Source organism: Salmo salar, chromosome ssa04 (assembly GCF_905237065.1).
Source record: "Salmo salar chromosome ssa04, Ssal_v3.1, whole genome shotgun sequence".
Classification (NCBI taxonomy): Eukaryota; Metazoa; Chordata; class Actinopteri; order Salmoniformes; family Salmonidae; genus Salmo; species Salmo salar.
Window position 1 is genome coordinate 36,273,762 of NC_059445.1, and position 20,824 is coordinate 36,294,585.

Consider the following 20,824-nt stretch of genomic DNA (forward strand, 5'->3'; position numbering starts at 1 on the left):
ACTGGTCCGTTCATCCAAACCTGGAGTCACCATACATCTACACATTCACATTATATATAACTCACTGTACTATCAGTGTCAATTTCGAAATTACTGGAGGCCTATGCAAAACAATGCTACAACCACTGCATTATTAACCACTAACATGTAAGCTAACATTGACTGAAATCAACTAGCCTAGAGCTAACCAGCGCTTAGCCAAACTAAATTTGGTTAGCGTCAAGCTATCGAACTGTTAAAAGCTATTTTCGTACAAATATTAACACTAACACATTTTATCGGGAAATCACATATTTACATATATTACCTAAAGTAAACTGAGCCTTTGTTCATAGAAAATAAAACAGTTTGGATCTAAAACTTTGTTGAAAAAAAGTACAGAAAGTTTGGACCCTATCTTAATCCCTTCTCTTACATGTAAACCATTAGCAACCTTGGAAAAGTCCATTACTTACAATGGGGAAAAATACCAACCAGTTTTTCACTCATTACAACTAGAGGTCGACCGATTAATCGGCATGGCCGATTAATTAGGGCCGATTTCAAGGTTTCATAGCAATCCGTAATTGGCATTTTTGGACGCTGATTATGGCCGATTACATTGCAATCCATGAGAAGACTGCGTGGCAGGCTGACCACCTGTTACCCGTGTGCAGCAAGGAGCCAAGGTAAGTTGCTAGCTAGCATTAAGCTTATCTTATAAAAAACAATAAATCATAACATAATCACTAGTTAACTACACATGGTTGATGATATTACTAGTTTAACTAGCTTGTCCTGCGTTGCATATAATCAATGTGGTGCCTGTTAATCTATCATCGAATCACAGCCTACTTCGCCAAACGGGTGATGATTTAACAAAAGTGCATTCGCGAAATAAGCACCATTGTTGCACCAATGTACCTAAACATAAACATCAATGCCTTTCTTAAAATCAATACACAAGTATATTTTTTTAAACCTGCATATTTAGTTAAAAGAAATTCATGTCAGCAGGCAATATTAACTAGGGAAATTGTCACATCTCTTGCGTTCAGGGCAAGCAGAGTCAGGGTATATGCAGCAGTTTGGGCCGCCTGGCTCGTTGCGAACTGTGTTAAGACCATTTCTTCCTAACAAAGACCGTAATTACCTTGCCATAAGTTTACATAATTATGACATAACATTGAAGGTTGTGCAATGTAACAGCAATATTTAGACTTAGGGTTGCCACCGTTCGATAAAATACGGAACGCTTCTGTATTTCACGTTTTGTTTTTGAAATGATTGTTTCCGGATTTGACCATATTAATGACTTAAGGCTCGTATTTCTGTGTGTTTATTATATTATAATTAAGTCTATGATTTTATATTTGATAGAGCAGTCTGACTGAGTGGTGGTAGGCAGCAGCAGGCTCGTAAGCATTTATTCAAACAGCACTTTCTAGCGTTTGCCAGCAGCTTTTCGCAATGCTTGAAGCACAACGCTGTTTATGACTTCAAGCCTATCAACTGCTGAGATTAGGCTGGCAATACTATAGCGCCTATAAGAACATCCAATAGTCAAAGGTACATGAAATACAAATGGTATAGAGAGAAATAGTCCAATAATAATAATAACAACCTATAATAATAACCTATAATATAATAACCTAGAATAATAACTACAACCTAAAACTTCTTAATCGAAGACTCATGTTAAAAGGAACCACCAGCTTTCATATGTTCTCATGTTCTGAGCAAGGAACTTTAAACGTTCGCTTTTTTACATGGCACATATTGCACTTTTACTTTCTTATCCAACACTGTGTTTTTGCATTATTTAAAACAAATTGAGCATGTTTCATTATTTATTTGAGACTAAATTGATTTTATTTATTTATTTATTATATTAAGTTAAAATAAGTGTTAATTCAGTATTGTTGTAATTGTCATTATTACCAATCATAATTGGTCGACCTCTAATTAAAACTCCCTGCAATTGCCTTCAAACATCTCCAAACTCTTGGACCATGCAATTAACCAACATTTTGAGTCATATTTCACTTTTGCACATGATATACCTGAATTAATTGGCTAAAATGATGAGACGAAGAAACGTTCGTTTTCAGTAATCAGTCTCCAAGTGTCACGTCCTGACCAGCAGAGGGAGTAATTGTATTAGTTTTGGTCAGGACGTGGCAGAGGGTTTGTGTTTTGTATGTATTTCTACGTTCTGTCTAGTTTAGTTTTTCTATGTTTGGGATTGGGTGTTGGACTCTCAATTGGAGGCAGGTGTTTCTAGTTGCCTCTGATTGAGAGTCCTATATAGAGGTGTGTGTTTGGTTTGGTATTTTGTGGGTAGTTGTCTTTAGCACTGCTGTAGTAGTATAGCCTGTTAATCTGTCGGTCTTCATTTTGTTGATCACTTTATTTAAAATAAATATTCAAGATGAGCATCCACATTCCTGCTGCTTTTTGGTCCTCTCTACTCGAAGACAGCCGTTACACCAAGATTGAAGAAGAAATCTACAAGACCCTCACGATCGAAATACCACTTTCCATTGCTGCCCCAGCTCCCCCTAGAGGCAATAATCATATACATACAGTTGAAGTCTGAAGTTTACATACACCTAGGTTGGAGTCATTAAAACTCGTTTTTCAACCACTCTACAATTTTTTTAACAAACTATAGTTTTGGCAAGTCGGTTAGGACATCTAGTTTGTGCATGACACAAGTAATTTTTCCAACAATTATTTACAGACAGATTATTTCACTTATAATTCACTGTATCACAATTCCAGTGGGTCAGAAGTAACATACACTAAGTTGACTGTGCCTTTAAACAGCTGGGAAAATTCCAGAAAATGATGTCATGGCTTTAGAAGCTTCTGATAGGCTAATTGACATCATTTGAGTCAATTGGATGTGTACCTGTGGATGTATTTCAAGGCCTACCTCCAAACTCAGTGCCTCTTTGCTTGACATAATGGGAGAATCAAAAGAATCTGCCAAGACCTCAGAAAAAGAATTGTAGACCTCCTTAAGTCTGGTTCATCCTTGGGAGCAATTTTCAAATGCCTGAAGGTACCACGTTCATCTGTACAAACAATTGTACGCAAGAATAAACACCATGGGACAACACAGCCGTCATACCTCTCAGGAAGGTGATGCGTTCTGTCTCTTAGAGATGACGTACATTGGTGCGAAAAGTGCGAATCAATCTCAGAACAACAGCAAAGGACCTTGTGAAGATGCTGGAGGAAACAGGTACAAAAGTATCTATGTCCACAGTTAAACGAGTCCTGTATCGACATAACCTGAAAGGCCGCTCAGCAAGGAAGAAACCACTGCTACAAAACGGCCATAAAAAAGCCAGACTACAGTTTGCAACTGCACATGGGGACAAAGGTCGTACTTTTTGGAGAAATGTCCTCTGGTCTGATGAAAGAAAAATAGAACTGTTTGGCCATAATGACCATCGTAATGTTTGGAGGAAAAAGGGGGAGGCTTGCAAGCCAAAGAACACCATCCCAACCGTGAAGCACAGGGGTGGCAGCATCATGTTGTGGGGGTGCTTTGCTGCAGCAGGGTCTGGTGCACTTCACAAAATAGATGGCATCATGAGGCAGGAAAATGATGTGGATATATTGAAGCAACATCTCAAGATATCAGTCAGGAAGTTAAAGCTTGGTCGCAAACGGGTCTTCCAAATGGACAATGACCCCAAGCATACTTCCAAAGTTGTGGCAAAATGGCTTAAGGACAGCAAAGTCAAGGTATTGGAGTGGCCATCAAAGTCCTGATCTCAATCCTATAGAACATTTCTGGGCAGAACTGAAAAAGTGTGTGCGAGAAAGGAGGCCTACAAACCTGATTCAGTTACACCAGCTCTGTCAGGAGGAATGGGCCAAAATTCACCCAACTTATTGTGGGAAGCTTGTGGAAGTCTACCAGAAATGTTTGACCCAAGTTAAACATTTTAAAGGCAATGCTACCAAATACTAATTGAGTGTATGTAAACTTCTGACCCACTGGGAATGTGATGAAAGAAATAAAAGCTGAAAATAAATAATTCTCTCTATTATTCTGACATTTCACATTCTTAAAATAAAGTGGTGATCGTAACTGACCTAAAACAGGGAATTTTTACTAAGATTAAATGTCAGGAATTGTGAAAAACTGAGTTTAAATGTATTTGGCTACTTTGGCTATGTAAACTTCTGACTTCAACTGTACATTAAATGTAAATACCTGTGAGGCCTAGAAAATTATACAAGGGATGGCTCCATAAAATAACAAACAAAATAAAACACAAAAAATAGACCATACATATGTGTGCCTCTCACATATAACAATGGCATTTGCTTAGGTACCACCTTGACATCTCTGATCTGCTTGCCTCAATAAATTCATGCTCGAACATTGGTAGCCAGGATTAGCTATTTGTATCTAGTCTCCTAATAATTGCATAACGGTGCAAGTTAGACACATGCTATCTTTTGTTTGCATGTGAGCATGTCTTTTTTGTCTGTCCTGTCAATGTTGAGTGATCACACATGCCTCAGCACACATCGGTTACTTTGCCTGCTTGCAAATCTGTGTTAAAAGTGTGGATATTTCATAGTATTTCTGATTATGTTAACTCCCCAACACCAAGGAATTTTTTTATATGTATTTTTACAGAAAACCACAGAACCACCACTGCTGCCCTATATAAATCAAATCAAATCAAATTTATTTTTATAGCCCTTCGTACATCAGCTGATATCTCAAAGTGCTGTACAGAAACCCAGCCTAAAACCCCAAACAGCAAGCAATGCATGTGAAAGAAGCACGGTGGCTAGGAAAAACTCCCTAGGAAAAACTCCCTAGAAAGGCCAAAAACCTAGGAAGAAACCTAGAGAGGAACCAGGCTATGAGGGGTGGCCAGTCCTCTTCTGGCTGTGCCGGATGGATATTATAACAGAGCATGGTCAAGATGTTAAAATGTTCATAAATGACCAGCATGGTCAAATAATAATAATCATAGTAGTTGTCGACGGTGCAACAAGCACGTCCGGTGAACAGGTCAGGGTTCCATAGCCGCAGGCAGAACAGTTGAAACTGGAGCAGCAGCACGGCCAGGTGGACTGGGAACAGCAAGGAGTCATCATGCCAGGTAGTCCTGAGGCATGGTCCTAGGGCTCAGGTCCTCCGAGAGAAAGAAAGAAAGAACGAAAGAGAGAATTAGAGAGAGCATATTTAAATTCACACAGGACACCGGATAAGACAAGAGAAATACTCCAGATGTAACAGACTGACCCTAGCCCCCCGGCACATAAACTACTGCAGCATAAATACTGGAGGCTGAGACAGGAGGGATCAGAAGACACTGTGGCCCCATCCGATGATACCCCCGGACAGGGCCAAACAGGCAGGATATAACCCCACCCACTTTGCCAAAGCACAGCCCCCACACCACTAGAGGGATGTCTCCAACCACCAACTTACCGTCCTAAGACAAGGCCGAGTATAGCCCACAAAGATCTCCGCCACGGCACAACCCAAAAGGGGGGGGGGGGGGCAACCCAGACAGGAAGACCACGTCAGTGACTCAACCCACTCAAGTGACGCACCCCTCCCATGGACGGCATGGAAGAACACCAGTAAGCCAGTGACTCAGCCCCTGTAATAGGGTTAGAGGCAGAGAATCCCAGTGGAGAGAGGGGAACCGGCAAGGCAGAGACAGCAAGTGCGGTTCGTTGCTCCAGCCTTTCCGTTCACCTTCACACTCCTGGGCCAGACTATACTTAATCATAGGACCTACTGAAGAGATAAGTCTTCAGTAAAGACTTAAAGGTTGAGACTGAGTCTGCGTCTCTCACATGGGTAGGCAGACCATTCCATAAAAATGAAGCTCTATAGGAGAAAGCCCTACCTCCAGCCGTTTGCTTAGAAATTCTAGGGACAATTAGGAGGCCTGCATCTTGTGACCGTAGCGTATGTGTAGGTATGTACGGCAGGACCAAATCGGAAAGATAGGTAGGAGCAAGCCCATGTAATGCTTTGTAGGTTAGCAGTAAAACCTTGAAATCAGCCCTTGCCTTAACAGGAAGCCAGTGTAGGGAGGCTAGCACTGGAGTAATATGATCAAATATTTTGGTTCTAGTCAGGATTCTAGCAGCCGTATTTAGCACTAACTGAAGTTTGTTTAGTGCTTTATCCGGGTAGCCGGAAAGTAGAGCATTGCAGTAGTCCAGCCTAGAAGTAACAAAAGCATGGATTAATTTTTCTGCATCATTTTTGGACAGAAAGTTTCTGATTTTTGCAATGTTACGTAGATGGAAAAAAGCTGTCCTTGAAACAGTCTTGATATGTTCTTCAAAAGAGAACATATCAAAGACTTCACTGGCCACTTTAATAATGGAACACTAGTCACTTTAATGTGTACGTATTTTGCATTACTCATCTCATATGTAAATACTGTATTCTATTCTACTGTATCTTAGTCTATGCCGCTCTGACATTGCTCGTCCAAATATTTATATATTCTTAATTACATTCCTTTACTTTAGATTTGTGTGTATTATGTGTATTGTTGTGAAATTGTTAGATATTACTGCACTGTTGGAGCTAGAAACACAAGCATTTTGCTACACCCGCAATAACACCTTCTAAACACGTGTATGTGACCAATACAATTTTTTTAATATAGGCTTACACTCAGATAAAAAGGTGCCATCTACAAACTAAAAGGATTTTTCCGCTGCCCTAATAGGAGAACCCTTTTTGGTTCCAGGTAGAACCCCTTCTGTCTCTAGGTAGAACCCTTTTGGGCTCTATTCCACAGAGGGTTCTACATGGAACCAAAAAGACTTCTACCTGGAACCAAAAAGTGTTCTCCTTTGCTGACAGCCAAAGAACCCTGTTGGAACCCCTTTCTCAAAAGAGTGTACTCAACAAGTTTAGCCTGTTAAGTTTAGACCATTTCATTCTATACTCACACATCTGCCTGGTATTCAAGATAACACGCAACATAGCACCACCACCTTTTAAGGTTTTTGTTCACCTCTGCTCAGACATAAATAGCGGTGTTCCAAGAACCACCACCAGGGGTGACTGTAGTATCCTCAAACAAACAAAAAGGAGACACGAGGGCACTCCACACTCATTTTAGATCCCAAGGGGTCTTTATTTTCATACTGTATGCTCTCACCACTATCTCTTTTGCCATCTTCTCATGTATTTTCTTGGAACTCCATCCATACACACACACACACACACACACACACACACACACACACACACACACACACACACACACACACACACACACACACACACACACACACACACACACACACACACACACACACACACAGACAAACTACAGTAGCATCTTGTTTACATTTCTCACATTTGAGGCGTCCAGCTTTGGCCTTGGATGGATCATGCTGCAATGAGATGGGCACAGAGGTATGTTTGTACAGTCCTTTTCAGTGTGGCGGAAAATTAATTGAACAGGAGAATAGGATGTGGTTGCTTGTGGTGGGAGAACAGTGTGGGTGGTGGGTGAGAACATCCACAGTGACGCTGATTGGTTGCTCTGGCTCATCACTTCTTGACTAAAATAAAAATAGATTTAGAAATTAGTTTGACCTTGTCTTAGTTCAACAGCTGAAAAGCTTTCATTAACATACTTCCAGAGATAGCAAGACATTCAGTATTCACTGAATGAGGTAGCCTACCCATCCCCATTTACAAGTGAATTCACCAACAAAATAAATTATAATATAGCACATTCAATGACATTATTACTGTAGACTATAGGCTACTCCTGTATCTACCTTGTACAATACCGTAATCATTGAATGAAGTGCGTACCATCCACATTTCCAATTTTATTTATCAATTAGATAAATAATAGAAGCACATACAGTTATATTATTGTAGAATAGGCTACTCCTGTATTCACACTATATTAGGATACCGTTATGATTTCATTGGTCTTGTCAGGCCTGATTTTAAGGTCTTTGATCGAAGTTGAACGTTGTACCTCGTTAACCTCTTCAGTGAAAAGTAGTTATGCATCCCCTATTCAATTCAGTTAGAGTGTGAATGTGTAGAGCTAGTGACAGTGGAAAAATAAACCCATAGCTCCAGCACACGTTGGCATCGTCTTACAATGTAAAATATGTATATATCCCATAGCACCACGTGTGTATATTTTCATTTACAATTTAATTCATCCATGAAATAAATGATACTAGCACATCAAATTACGTTATTATTGTACAGTAGCCTATTCCTTTATCGACACAGTAAATTACATTGCCTACCTGCTTTCGACAGTACGTTATCAACTCATTATCAACAAAAAGTAATTATTTTCAAATAAGCCAAATTTGCCTTATCAACACAGTAGGCCTAAATATTTACTTACGATATCACAACTTAAATATAGCCTACTTACTCCTCAATCGGATCAAAGACATCTTGGTAATTATTTTGCATTGTTTCTAAGGAAACTATCTGGGGCAGACACTGCTGCTTGTATGAATGCCTGCGTCTCTGCCGAGCTCTTAAATACCATGTCCGTCTCTGGATTCCTTTGGACATTCCTAAACCCTAAATTATAACCCTTAACTAACACTAAACTTAACTATCTTACATTGATACTTGGTTGAGGTATGGACATCCCAAGGATCCTAAAATAGCCTACAAACTCCTCTATTCGACTGAAAGCCATGGACACAACTCTTATTGGTTGTCTGATGTAGGCTACTGGGAACTGGTAACAACACAGTTTGTGATTGGCTAACAACATTTAGATCTATACAGCGAGATAAAATAACATACCATGAGGTGTTGAGGGAAAAACAGATTAGATTGGGCATCATCTTTTCTAGGCAATTTGCGATAACAGGAAATACACAAGCTGTAGGCTACACTACTGGCTACTTCGGAATGTCGACTTGCACTGGAAAAACAGTCAGTTTCTAACATTTATTGTTGAGATTTAATTCATATAAATATAAACTATGCACCTTATGACTTTCATTAACATGCAAGCGTCACGCAGACGTTATTAAGCTGTTGGTATGACGACATGTTACACGCAGGCGTCACGCAGACGTTAATATCATGTCATGTCAGTCAGATGTTCAATGGTAGGTGACAGCCACAAGGTGGTAGGTTTGCCTAGGCTTAATTCTGGCACATATCACCCCCGTATGCTTAGGTACAGGACACCATTGAAGGGAGTGATTTCTGGAGTGTGGAGGTGGGGCAATTTACGTTGGAGATTTGTAAAAAATGTTATGTCTTTATTTTTATTTATTTTTTAAAATCTTTTTATTTATTATTTTTTAAATTATTATTATTTTAAAATTATTGATAATTTAAAAAAACAATTTTTTATTTAAATTGTATTTATTTAATTTATTTTTACGTTGGAGATTCCTGGTGTCTGCGACGCTCGCCGTTTGGTGCGACGCAGATCCAGTGGGGAGTGTGGTGAAACAGAGGTGACACAGTCTGTTCTTTTGAGCTTTGATTCAGTCTTTACCTGACAATGTAATGTTAGGATATATGAGTTATGCTGTCTCAGCTTTTGTGCTGAATACACTGCAGTGTTATAGGTGTTAGGTTTATGGTCATGTCGCAGCAGTGTGTATGAGGGAGATTTGAAGGTGTTGGACAGAGGAATGTGTCGTTTCGGTGGGAAAAGTTGTGTGTCAACTGTAGGGGTGTACATGTTTCTGGGGATCGGAGGTGTCCGGTACGAGAGAAGCAGGTTGAGGTGGCCAGGGTCAGAGTAGTGCAGAAAATGTTGTATTCTGACGCAGTGAAGAAAGTAGAGGAAGGTGGATCAAGGGTGAGGGATTCTGAGAGGATCTGTGTGAATAGTAGATCTGCGCCAGGACAGATGGATAGGCCAATGAGTGATATATGTTTTAGTAAGGTTGGCTTCTTAGCGTTCATAGCAATGGTTATCAACAGTACTGCTGAGATTTAACGTAAATCACAGAAAATGGATGTTGTGGTGGCATCTGCAGAGAAGTAATTGAGGATACGAGATTTGACTAAAGAAGAGTTACAGGGTGTGTTGAGTGGTAGTGTCCCGACCTCTCAGGTCATTGGCCCGGGGTAGGATCAGATAGGGTTTTACAGTAGTGGAATAACGTGGTGGGTTTTAATGAGTGTAGGGTTAGTAGGATAATGAAGAAAAAAATTGTATTGAATTTGACCCATTTTGTATCACAAAGTGTAACGGATTTATACTATAGCTCAGTTGGGGGCAGTAACGCAACAAATTGGATGCCAACAGCCGTTAAACTCCACCGAAGAAGAATAATTATTATTTCTTCTTCTGGCTGTCGTTAATGCATAAAGTGTCAAATTCCCACAGCTTTTTTGTTGTTGTTGATTTTGGCAACATTCAGAAACTCGGTAACGTCACACTCAACAGTATCAGCTGTAGTGTCAACGTTGGGCTTTTATAATATTTTATCTGCAAACCAGACTAACAAAGACATATTTTCTGGCACGGATAAAAGTGCGTTTTGAAAGGATTCTACGCAATAGTATTGCAAGACTGTTCGCTAGCTAGATATGCGAGGATGTGTAGTTTAGCTAGCCACAACGTTCGCTTGCCAAACTGTACATTCTTGATGTTTTTAGATAGCGTTGCTATCTAGCTAACGTTAGCTCGCTATAGAGTCAGGCTTCCCGTGTGTGATTTCAAAGTAGTCAGATTGATTTCCAAAAGTCACCAAGTTCACGTTAGCTAGTTAATGCTAAACTGCTCGTGTGAGATTACCATCGTGCAATTAGTCAACAAGCAAGTCGTCGTTAAAAGCTAGCTGCTAACTTGGCTAGCTATGTTACCGGTTTGTTAGCCACTTAGTAATACAATTTAGCCTATAGTTTATTCTTGATTATAGTGTTAGTTTGTTGTTGTTATTATTATTATTAAATATGGTAGCCTATGTCAAGGATGTGAACATGATTTTGTAATATTACGCATTTTTATTGTATAACGTTGCCACAAAACTGTCGAATCACAAAATCATGATCACATCCTCGACATAGGCTACCATATTTAAGTACAGTAGCTAGAGTCTGCTGCTGACATTTCAGCAAGTCAGTCATATTGTAGCTGGCTTCAGACATAGCTCGTTTGCTAGTTTAATATATTATTATAGTTTAGATTTACATTTATGGTGTTGTGATCTACTTATTAGGGAATATATAACAGCCTGATTGAGTCATGTATTGTTTGATTAATGAAGGACTGTGGTAGGCAAATAGATGTAAACATATGTTAGCAATGTCAGTGATGATTCGTGGGCTCACTTTCTTCCTGTGTCTGTCTGTTCTTAGCTGGCCCCACCAATCCCTACCATTATGCCTGCTCTATTAGAGAGGCCCAAACTGTCCAATGCCATGGCACGCGCCCTGCACAAGCACATCATGCAGGAGCGAGACCGCAAGAGACAAGGTAAGAAAGAACACTCTACCCAATGACACTGGGAGTTTGCAAACTCAAACAAAGTTACAGGTAACACACTGACCATGTTTACATGCACACAGTTTTCCGGATAGTGGCTCATATCCTGCTTAAGGTCGAATTCGGGATTAGCTGTTTACATTTGATATCCTGAGTATCCCTATTCTCATGAATAAACAAAATATTCCTAACTTAGGTTCATATGGGTTAAATGGAATAGTAACTGCGATATGGACGCTGACTGTAGTCATATAACCTCTCACATGTAGCATAATATTAACACCTGCAGATTGATGCATTTCTTTCAGTGAAATTATACAACAAACTTTTAATAAAACATTTTTATATATAAAAAGGAAGGGAAGTGCTGCTAAGGTACACAATAGTAGATTTTGGTAGACAGAAGGTGCTCTTTTGTAAAAGTGGTAAATTGGTAATCAAAAAGAAAAGAGGACCAAGGTACTCTTTTAATATAATTAATTAAAATGCCTTTATTTGTATGGCATGTTCAATGGAAACAGTTTAAAAACTCTGATGCGTTTTGGCTGCATGGCCTTCATCAGGGAGTACAAAGATATAATACATGTCCTCTTTTGAACATCTTTATTCAATCATCCGGTGAAATTCCAGAGCACCAAATTCAAATTAAATTACTATAAATATTTAACTTTCATGAAATCACAAGTGTAATACATCAAAATAAAGCTTAACTTGTTGTTAATCCAGCTGCCGTGTCAGATTTCAAAAAGGCTTTACGGCGAAAGCAAACCATGCGATTATCTGAGGACAGCGCCCATCACACAAAACATTACATACAGTTAGTTACCAGCCAAGTAGATTAGTCATGAAAGTCAGAAATAGCAATAAAATGAATCACTTACCTTTGATCTTCGTATGGTTACACTCACAAGACTCCCAGTTACACAAATGTTTGTTTTGTTCGATAAAGACCCTCTTTATATCCAAAACCTCCATTTTGTTGGCGCGTTTTGTTCAGTAATCCAATGGCTCAAATGCAGTCACAACAGGCAGACGAAAATTCCAAATAGTATCCGTAAAGTTCGTAGAAACATGTCAAACGATGTTTATAATCAATCCTCAGGTTGTTTTTAGCCTAAATAATTGATAATATTTAAACCGGACAATATAAAAGAAAAACAAGGAAGGCGCGCTCTCGGTCGTGCGCAGAAAACAGCTCTAGGGTCATCCCACTATGCACTCACTCAAGGTGGTCATTCTGCCCTATTTTTCAGAATAAAAGCCTGAAACAATGTCTAAAGACTGTTAACAACAAGTGGAAGCCATAGGGAACGGAATCTTCGTCCTATCCCTTTAATTGGTGGATAGGCTTTCATTGGAAAAACAGCCATTTCAAAATAATGGCACTTCCTGGATGGATTTTCCTCAGGTTTTCGCCTGCCATATCAGTTCTGTTATACTCACAGACATTATTTAACAGTTTTGGAAACTTTAGAGTTTTCTATCCAAATCTACCAATTATATGCATATCCTAGCTTCTGGGCCTGAGTAGCAGGCAGTTTACCTTGGGCACGCTTTTCATCCGGAGGTGAAAATATTGCTCCCTACCCTAGTGAGGTTAAAAAGTGAAATACTGTAGATGTGTTATCAAATGCATATCAAGGCTAGAGGCATCAGAACCCCTAGAAAGGTAGTTCTAACCTTGAATATGAATGGGCAAAGTGGTAAGAATAGGAGAGCCAAGTCTAGATAACAGCAACATGGACCACAACAGTTTAAACATAGCTTAGGGCAATAGAGCAATGTGAATTTTGTCTTGGGACAAGGAGTGGAGTAATATGATTTCTTTCTGCATCTCTTGATAAAATGTGAATACATGTGTTACAGTGAGGGAAAAAAGTACTTGATCCCCTGCTGATTTTGTACGTTTGCCCACTGACAAAGAAATGATCAGTCTATAATTTCAATGGTAGGTTTATTTGAACAGTGAGAGACAGAATAACAACAAACAAATCCAGAAAAACGCATGTCAAAAATGTTATAAATTGATTTGCATTTTAATGAGGGAAATAAGTATTTGACCCCTCTGCAAAACATGACTTAGTACTTGGTGGCAAAACCCTTGTTGGCAATCACAGAGGTCAGATGTTTCTTGTAGTTGGCCACCAGGTTTGCACACATCTCAGGAGGGATTTTGTCCCACTCTTTGCAGATCTTCTCCAAGTCATTAAGGTTTCGAGGCTGACGTTTGGCAATTCAAACCTTCAGCTCCCTCCACAGATTTTCTATGGGATTAAGGTCTGGAGACTGGCTAGGCCACTCCGGGACCTTAATGTGCTTCTTCTTGAGCCACTCCTTTGTTGCCTTGGCCGTGTGTTTTGGGTCATTGTCATGCTGGAATACCCATCCACGACCCATTTTCAATGCCCTGGCTGAGGGAAGGAGGTTCTCACCCAAGATTTGACGGTACATGGCCCCGTCCATCGTCCCTTTGATGCGGTGAAATTGTCCTGTACCCTTAGGAGAAAAACACCCCCAAAGCATAATGTTTCCACCTCCATGTTTGACGGTGGGGATGGTGTTCTTGGGGTCATAGGCAGCATTCCTCCTCCTCCAAACACGGTGAGTTGAGTTGATGCCAAAGAGCTCCATTTTGGTCTCATCTGACCACAACACTTTCACCCAGTTGTCCTCTGAATCATTCAGATGTTCATTGGCAAACTTCAGACTAGAGGTCGACCGATTATGATTTTTCAACGCCAATTATTGGAGGACCAAAAAAAGCCTCTGCCGATTAATCGGCCGATATTGTATATGTATATATATATTTTTTTAATGTATTTGTAATAATGACAATTACAACAATACTGAATGAACACTTATTTTAACTTAGTATTTATGTATTATATTATCAATTTATCCTCAAATAAATAATAAAACATGTTCAATTTGGTTTAAATAATGCAAAAAACAGTGTTGGAGAAAAAAGTAAAAGTGCAATATGTGCCATGTAATTATAATATAATAAACACACAGAAATACGAGCCTTAGGTCATTAATATGGTCGAATCCGGAAACTATCATCTCGAAAACAAAACGTTTATTTTTTTCAGTGAAATACGGAACCGTTCCGTATTTTATCTAACGGGTGGCATCCCTAAGTCTAAATATTGCTGTTACATTGCACAACCTTCAATGTTATTTCGTAATTATGTAAAATTCTGGCAAATTAGTTCATATACCCTGACTCTGCGTGCAATGAACGCAAGAGAACTGACACAATTTCACCTGGTTAATATTGCCTGCTAACCTGGATTTCTTTTAGCTAAATATGCAGGTTTAAAAATATATACTTCTGTGTATTGATTTGAAGAAAGGAATTGATGTTTATGGTTAGGTACAGTCGTGCAACGATTGTGCTTTTCTCGCAAATGCGCTTTTGTTTAATCATCCCCCGTTTGGCGAAGTTGGCTGTCTTTGTTAGGAAGAAATAGTATTCACACAGTTCGCAACGAGCCAGGCGGCCAAAACTGCTGCATATACCCTGACTCTGTTGCAGAGGTGACACATTTTCCCTAGTTAAAAGAAATTCATGGTAGCAGGCAATATTAACTAAATATGCAAGTTTAAAAATATATACTTGTGTATTGATTTTAAGAAAAGCATTGATGTTTATGGTTAGGTACATGTTGGAGCAACGACAGTCCTTTTTTGCGAATGCGCACCACATCGATTATATGCAACGCAGGACAGGCTAGATAAACTAGTAATATCATCAACCATGTGTAGTTACCTGGTGATTATGATTGATTGATTGATAGTTTTTTATAAGATAAGTTTAATGCTAGCTAGCAACTTACCTTGGCTTCTTACTGCATTCGCGTAACAGGCAGGCTCCTCGTGGAGTGCAATGTAAAGCAGGTGGTTAGAGCGTTGGACTAGTTAACCGTAAGGTTGCAAGATTGAATCCCCAAGCTGACAAGGTAAAAATCTGTCGTTCTGCCCCTGAACAAGGCAGTTAGCCCAGCATTGAAAATAAGAATGTGTTCTTAACTGACTTGCCTAGTTAAAAAATAAATACAAATACATTCGGCAAATCGGTGGCCAAAAATACCGATTGTTATGAAAACTTGAACGATTAATCGGTTGACCTCTACTTAGTACGGGCATGTATATGTGCTTTCTTGAGCAGGGGGACCTTGCGGGCGCTGCAGGATTTCAGTCCTTCACGGCGTAGTGTGTTACCAATTGTTTTCTTGGTGACTATGGTCCCAGCTGCCTTGAGATCATTGACAAGATCCTCCCGTGTAGTTCTGGGCTGATTCCTCAACGTTCTCATGGTTATTGCAACTCCACGAGGTGAGATCTTGCATGGAGCCCCAGGCCGAGGGAGATTGACAGTTATTTTGTGTTTCTTCCATTTGCGAATAATCACACCAAATGTTCACCTTCTCACCAAGCTGCTTGGCGATGGTCTTGTAGCCCATTCCAGCCTTGTGTAGGTCTACAATCCTGTCCCTGACATCCTTGGAGAGCTCTTTGGTCTTGGCCATGGTGGAGAGTTTGGAATCTGATTGCTTCTGTGGACAGGTGTCTTTTATACAGGTAACAAGCTGCGATTAGGAGCACTCCCTTTAACCTGTTGGGGCTAGGGGGCAGTATTTGCACGGCTGGATAAAAAACGTACCCGATTTAATCTGGTTACTACTCCTGCCCAGTAACTAGAATATGCATATAATTATTGGCTTTGGATAGAAAACACCCTAAAGTTTCTAAAACTGTTTGAATGGTGTCTGTGAGTATAACAGAACTCATTTGGCAGGCCAAAACCTGAGAAGATTCCTTACAGGAAGTGGCCTGTCTGACCATTTCTTGCCCTCCTTGATCATCTCTAACAAATACAGGGGATCTCTGGCATGACGTGACACTTCCTACGGCTCCCATGGGCTCTCAGAAGGCTGGAAAAAGCTGAACGATGTAATTCCATCCCCAGGCTGAAACACATTAGCGCGTTTGGCAATTGCTCTATCAGAGGGCCATTAGACTGAGGCTCGTGCATGAGGGGATAGCATGCTTTTACTTTCACTCTCTTTGTAATAAAAAACGATTTCCCGGTCGGAATATTATCGCTTTTTTACAAGAAAAATTGCATAAAAATTGATTTTAAACAGCGGTTGACATGCTTCGAAGTACAGTAATGGAATATTTAGATTTTTTTTTGTCACGAAATGCACCATGCTCGTCACCCTTATTTACCCTTTCGGATAGTGTCTTGAACGCACGAACAAAACGCCGCTATTTGGATATAACAATGGATTATTTGGGACCAAACCAACATTTGTTATTGAAGTAGAAGTCCTGGGAGTGCATTCTGACGAAGAACAGCAAAGGTAATAACATTTTTCTTATAGTAAATCTGACTTTGGTGAGTGCTAAACTTGCTGGGTGTCTAAATAGCTAGCCCTGTGATGCCGGGCTATCTACTTAGAATATTGCAAAATGTGCTTTCACCGAAAAGCTATTTTAAAATCGGACATATCGAGTGCATAGAGGAGTTCTGTATCTATAATTCTTAAAATAATTGTTATGTTTTTTGTGAACGTTTATCGTGAGTAATTTAGTAAATTCACCGGCAGTGTTCGGTGGGAATGCTAGTCACATGCTAGTCACATGCTAATGTAAAACGCTGGTTTTTGATATAAATATGAACTTGATTGAACAAAACATGCATGTATTGTATAACATAATGTCCTAGGGTTGTCATCTGATGAAGATCATCAAAGGTTAGTGCTGCATTTAGCTGTGGTTTGGGTTTATGTGACATTATATGCTAGCTTGAAAAATGGGTGTCTGATTATTTCTGGCTGGGTACTCTGCTGACATAATCTAATGTTTTGCTTTCGTTGTAAAGCCTTTTTGAAATCGGACAGTGTGGTTAGATTAACGAGAGTCTTGTCTTTAAAATGGTGTAAAATAGTCATATGTTTGAAAAATGGAAGTTTTTGCATTTTTGAGGTATTTGAATATTGCGCCACGGGATTACACTGGCTGTTGAGTAGGTGGGACGTCCCACCTAGCCCATAGAGGTTAAGAGTGTGCTCCTAATCTCAGCTCATTACCTGTATAAAAGACACCTGGGTGCCAGAAATCTTTCTGATTGAGAGTGGATCAAATACTTATTTACCTCATTAAAATGCAAATAAATTTATAACATTTTTGACATGCGTTTTTCAGGATTTTTTTGTTGTTATTCTGTCTCTGTTCAAATAAACCTACCGTTAAAATTATAGACTGATCATTTCTTTGTCAGTGGGCAAATGTACAAAATCAGCAGGGGATCAAATACTTTTTTCCCTCACTGTATGTGTTGTCTTTGACACTGTTATGCAAGCATGCAGTATTTCAGCCACATAAAATATGCACCCATGAGGAACTGAAGTCTTATCAGAAAAGTGTTGTCATTTTCTCAGCTTTTCATTTCCTTAAAACCCGTCAAACTGATGACACTAGACATTTGGTAAAATGGCGCTGGAGAAGAAGGCAGATGTTTTATGTGCCCCCAACCGATTGTGTTTTTTTGTTTGTTTATTTGCAACTTATTTTTTAACTTATTTTGTACATAATGTTGCCGCTACAGTCTCGTCTCTCATGACCAAAAATAACTTCTGGACATCAGGACAGCAATTACTCACAACGGACTGATAGAATCCATTTTTTTCCTTTAACGAGGCCGACGCTAACGATATACTGCTTTCTCGGGAACAGGCCCAGATCCCCGTAATTTGCGTGAAGAGGAGGCTAAGAAAAATGGTCTGGAGGGCAGGCTGCCTTCTGAGAATTCGTAGACGATCGAATAAACCCCCACTTCTTTCCATTCTGTTAGCTAACGTGCAATCTTTGGACAATAAAATATAAGACCTACGCGGAAGATTAAACTACCAATGGGACATTCAAAACTGTAATATCTTATCGACACCATCAACATACTGGTTGTACGCTGGTTATACGCTGGTTATACGCTGCACCGTCAGGATAGAACAGCGGCGTCTGTAGAACAGCGGCGTCTGGTAAGACAAGGGGCGGAGGACTATGTATTTTTGTAAATAACAGCTGGTGCACGATATCTAAGGAAGTCTTGAGCTATTGCTCGCATGAGGTAGAGTATCTCATGATAAACTGTAGACCACACTACATACCTAGAGAGTATCTGTATTTTTCATAGCTGTTTACATACTACCACAGTCAGAGGCTGGCACTAAGACAGCATGGAATGAGCTGTATTACGCAATAAGAAAACAAGAAAACGCTCAACCAGAGGCGGCGCTCCTAGTAGCTGCAGACTTTAATGCAGGGAAACTTAAATCCATTTTACCAAATTTCTATTAGCATGTTTAATGTGCAACCAGAGGGGGAAAAAAAACTCTGGACCACCTTTACTCCACACACACAGACGCGTACAAAGCTCTCTCTCGCCCTCCATTTGGCAAATCTGACAATAATTCTATCCTTCTGATTCCTGCTTACAAGCAAAAATTAAAGCAGGAAGCACCAGTGACTAGATCAATAAGCGGTCGGACGAAGCAGATGCTAAGCTACAGGACTGTTTTGCTAGCACAGACAGGAATATGTTCCGGGATTCCTCTGATGTCATTGAGGAGTACACCATATCAGTCAATGGCTTCATCAATAAGCGCATCGATGACGTCGTCACCACAGTGACCGTACGTACCTACCCCAACCAGAAGCCATGGATTACAGGCAACATCCGCACTGAGCTAAAGGCTAGAGCTGCCGCTTTCAAGGAGTGGGACTCTAACCCGGAAGTTTATAAGAAATCCCGCTATGCCCTCCGACTAATCATCAAACAGGCAAAGTGTCAATACAGGACTAAAATCGAATCGTACTACACCGGCTCTGACGCTCGTCGAATGTGGCAGGGCTTGCAAACCATTAGACTATAAAGGGAAGCACAGCCAAGAGCTGCCCAGTGACACGAGCCTACCAGACGAGCTAAACTACTTCTATGCTTACTTCGAGGCAAATAACACTGAAACGTGCATGAGAGCACCAGCTGTTCTGGAAAACTGTGATCACGCTCGCCGCAGCCGATGTGAGTAAGACCTTTAAACAGGTCAACATTCACAAGGCTTTGAAAGGCTGGTCATGGCTCACGTCAACACCATTATCCCAGAAACCCTAGACCCACTCCAATTTGCATACTGCTGCAACAGATCCACAGATGATACTATCTCTGTTGCACTCCACACTGCCCTTTCCCACCTGGAGAAAAGGAACACCTATGTGAGAATGCTATTCATTGACAACAGCTCAGAGTTCAACAACGTAGTGCGCTCAAAGTTCATCAATACGCTAAGGACCCTGGGACTTAACACCTCCCTCTGCAACTGGATCCTGGACTTCCTGACAGAACGCCCCCAGGTGGTAAGGGTAGGTAACACAGGGGCCCCTCAGGGGTGCGTGCTCAGTCCTCTCCTGTACTCCCTGTTCACTCATGACTGCACTGCCATGCACGACTCCCAACACCATCATTAAGTTTGCAGACGACACAACAGTGGTAGGCCTGATCAACGACGAGACCGCCTATAGGGAGGAGGTCACAGACCTGGCAATTTGGTGCCAGGACAACAGTCTCTCCCTCAACGTGATCAAGACAAAGGAGATGATTGTGGACTACAGGAAAAATAGGATTGAGCACTCCCTCATTCTCATCGACGGGGCTGCAGTGGAGCAGGTTGAGAGCTTCAAGTTCCTTGGGTGTCCACATCACCAACAAACTAACATGGCCCAAGCACACCAAGACAGTTGTGAAGAGGGCATGACAAAACCTATTCCCCCTCAGAAGACTGAAAATATTTGGCATGGTTCCTCAGATCCTCAATGTTCTACAGCTGCACTATCGAGAACATCCTGACTGGTTGCACCACTGCCTGGTATGGCAACTGCTCGGCCTCCGACCGCAAGGCACTACAGAGGGTAGTACGTACGGCCCAGTACATCACTGGGGCCAAGCTTCCTGCCATCCAGGACCTCTATACCAGGCGGTGTCAGAGGAAGGCCCTAAAAAATCTTAAGACTCCAGCCACCCTAGTCATAGACTGTTCTCTCTACTACTGCACGGCAACCGGTACCTGAGCGCCAAGTCTAGGTCCAAGAGGCTTCTAAACAGCCTCTACCCCAAGCCTTAAGACTCCTGAACACCTAATCAAACGCCTACTCAGACTATTTGATTGCCCCCCCTCTTTTACGCCGCTGCTACTCTGTTTATCTTTGCATAGTCACTTTAATAACTCTACCTACATTTACATATTACCTCAACTAACCGGTGCCCCCGCACATTGACTCTGTATCGGTACCCTCCTGTATATAGTCTC

The 20,824-nt window shown here is 40.6% G+C and overlaps 1 protein-coding gene across 3 annotated transcripts in view; it reads left to right on the forward strand.

The window, feature by feature from the left end:
* Window positions 1-10,237: 10,237 nt before the first annotated feature.
* The window catches only part of LOC106602903 (G protein pathway suppressor 2), a 41,387-nt gene continuing 30,800 nt past the window's right edge, over window positions 10,238-20,824 (forward strand). Inside the window, exons 1-2 of one of the 3 annotated variants that reach the window (XM_014195891.2) lie at window positions 10,238-10,393; window positions 11,327-11,444. In XM_014195891.2, the coding sequence (XP_014051366.1) occupies window positions 11,351-11,444 (94 nt within the window). In that variant the 5' untranslated portion in view covers window positions 10,238-10,393; window positions 11,327-11,350. Of the gene's footprint in view, window positions 10,500-10,539; window positions 10,834-11,326; window positions 11,445-20,824 lie in introns of those variants that run through there. The other 2 variants (XM_014195890.2, XM_014195889.2) reach the window with 2 other exon arrangements.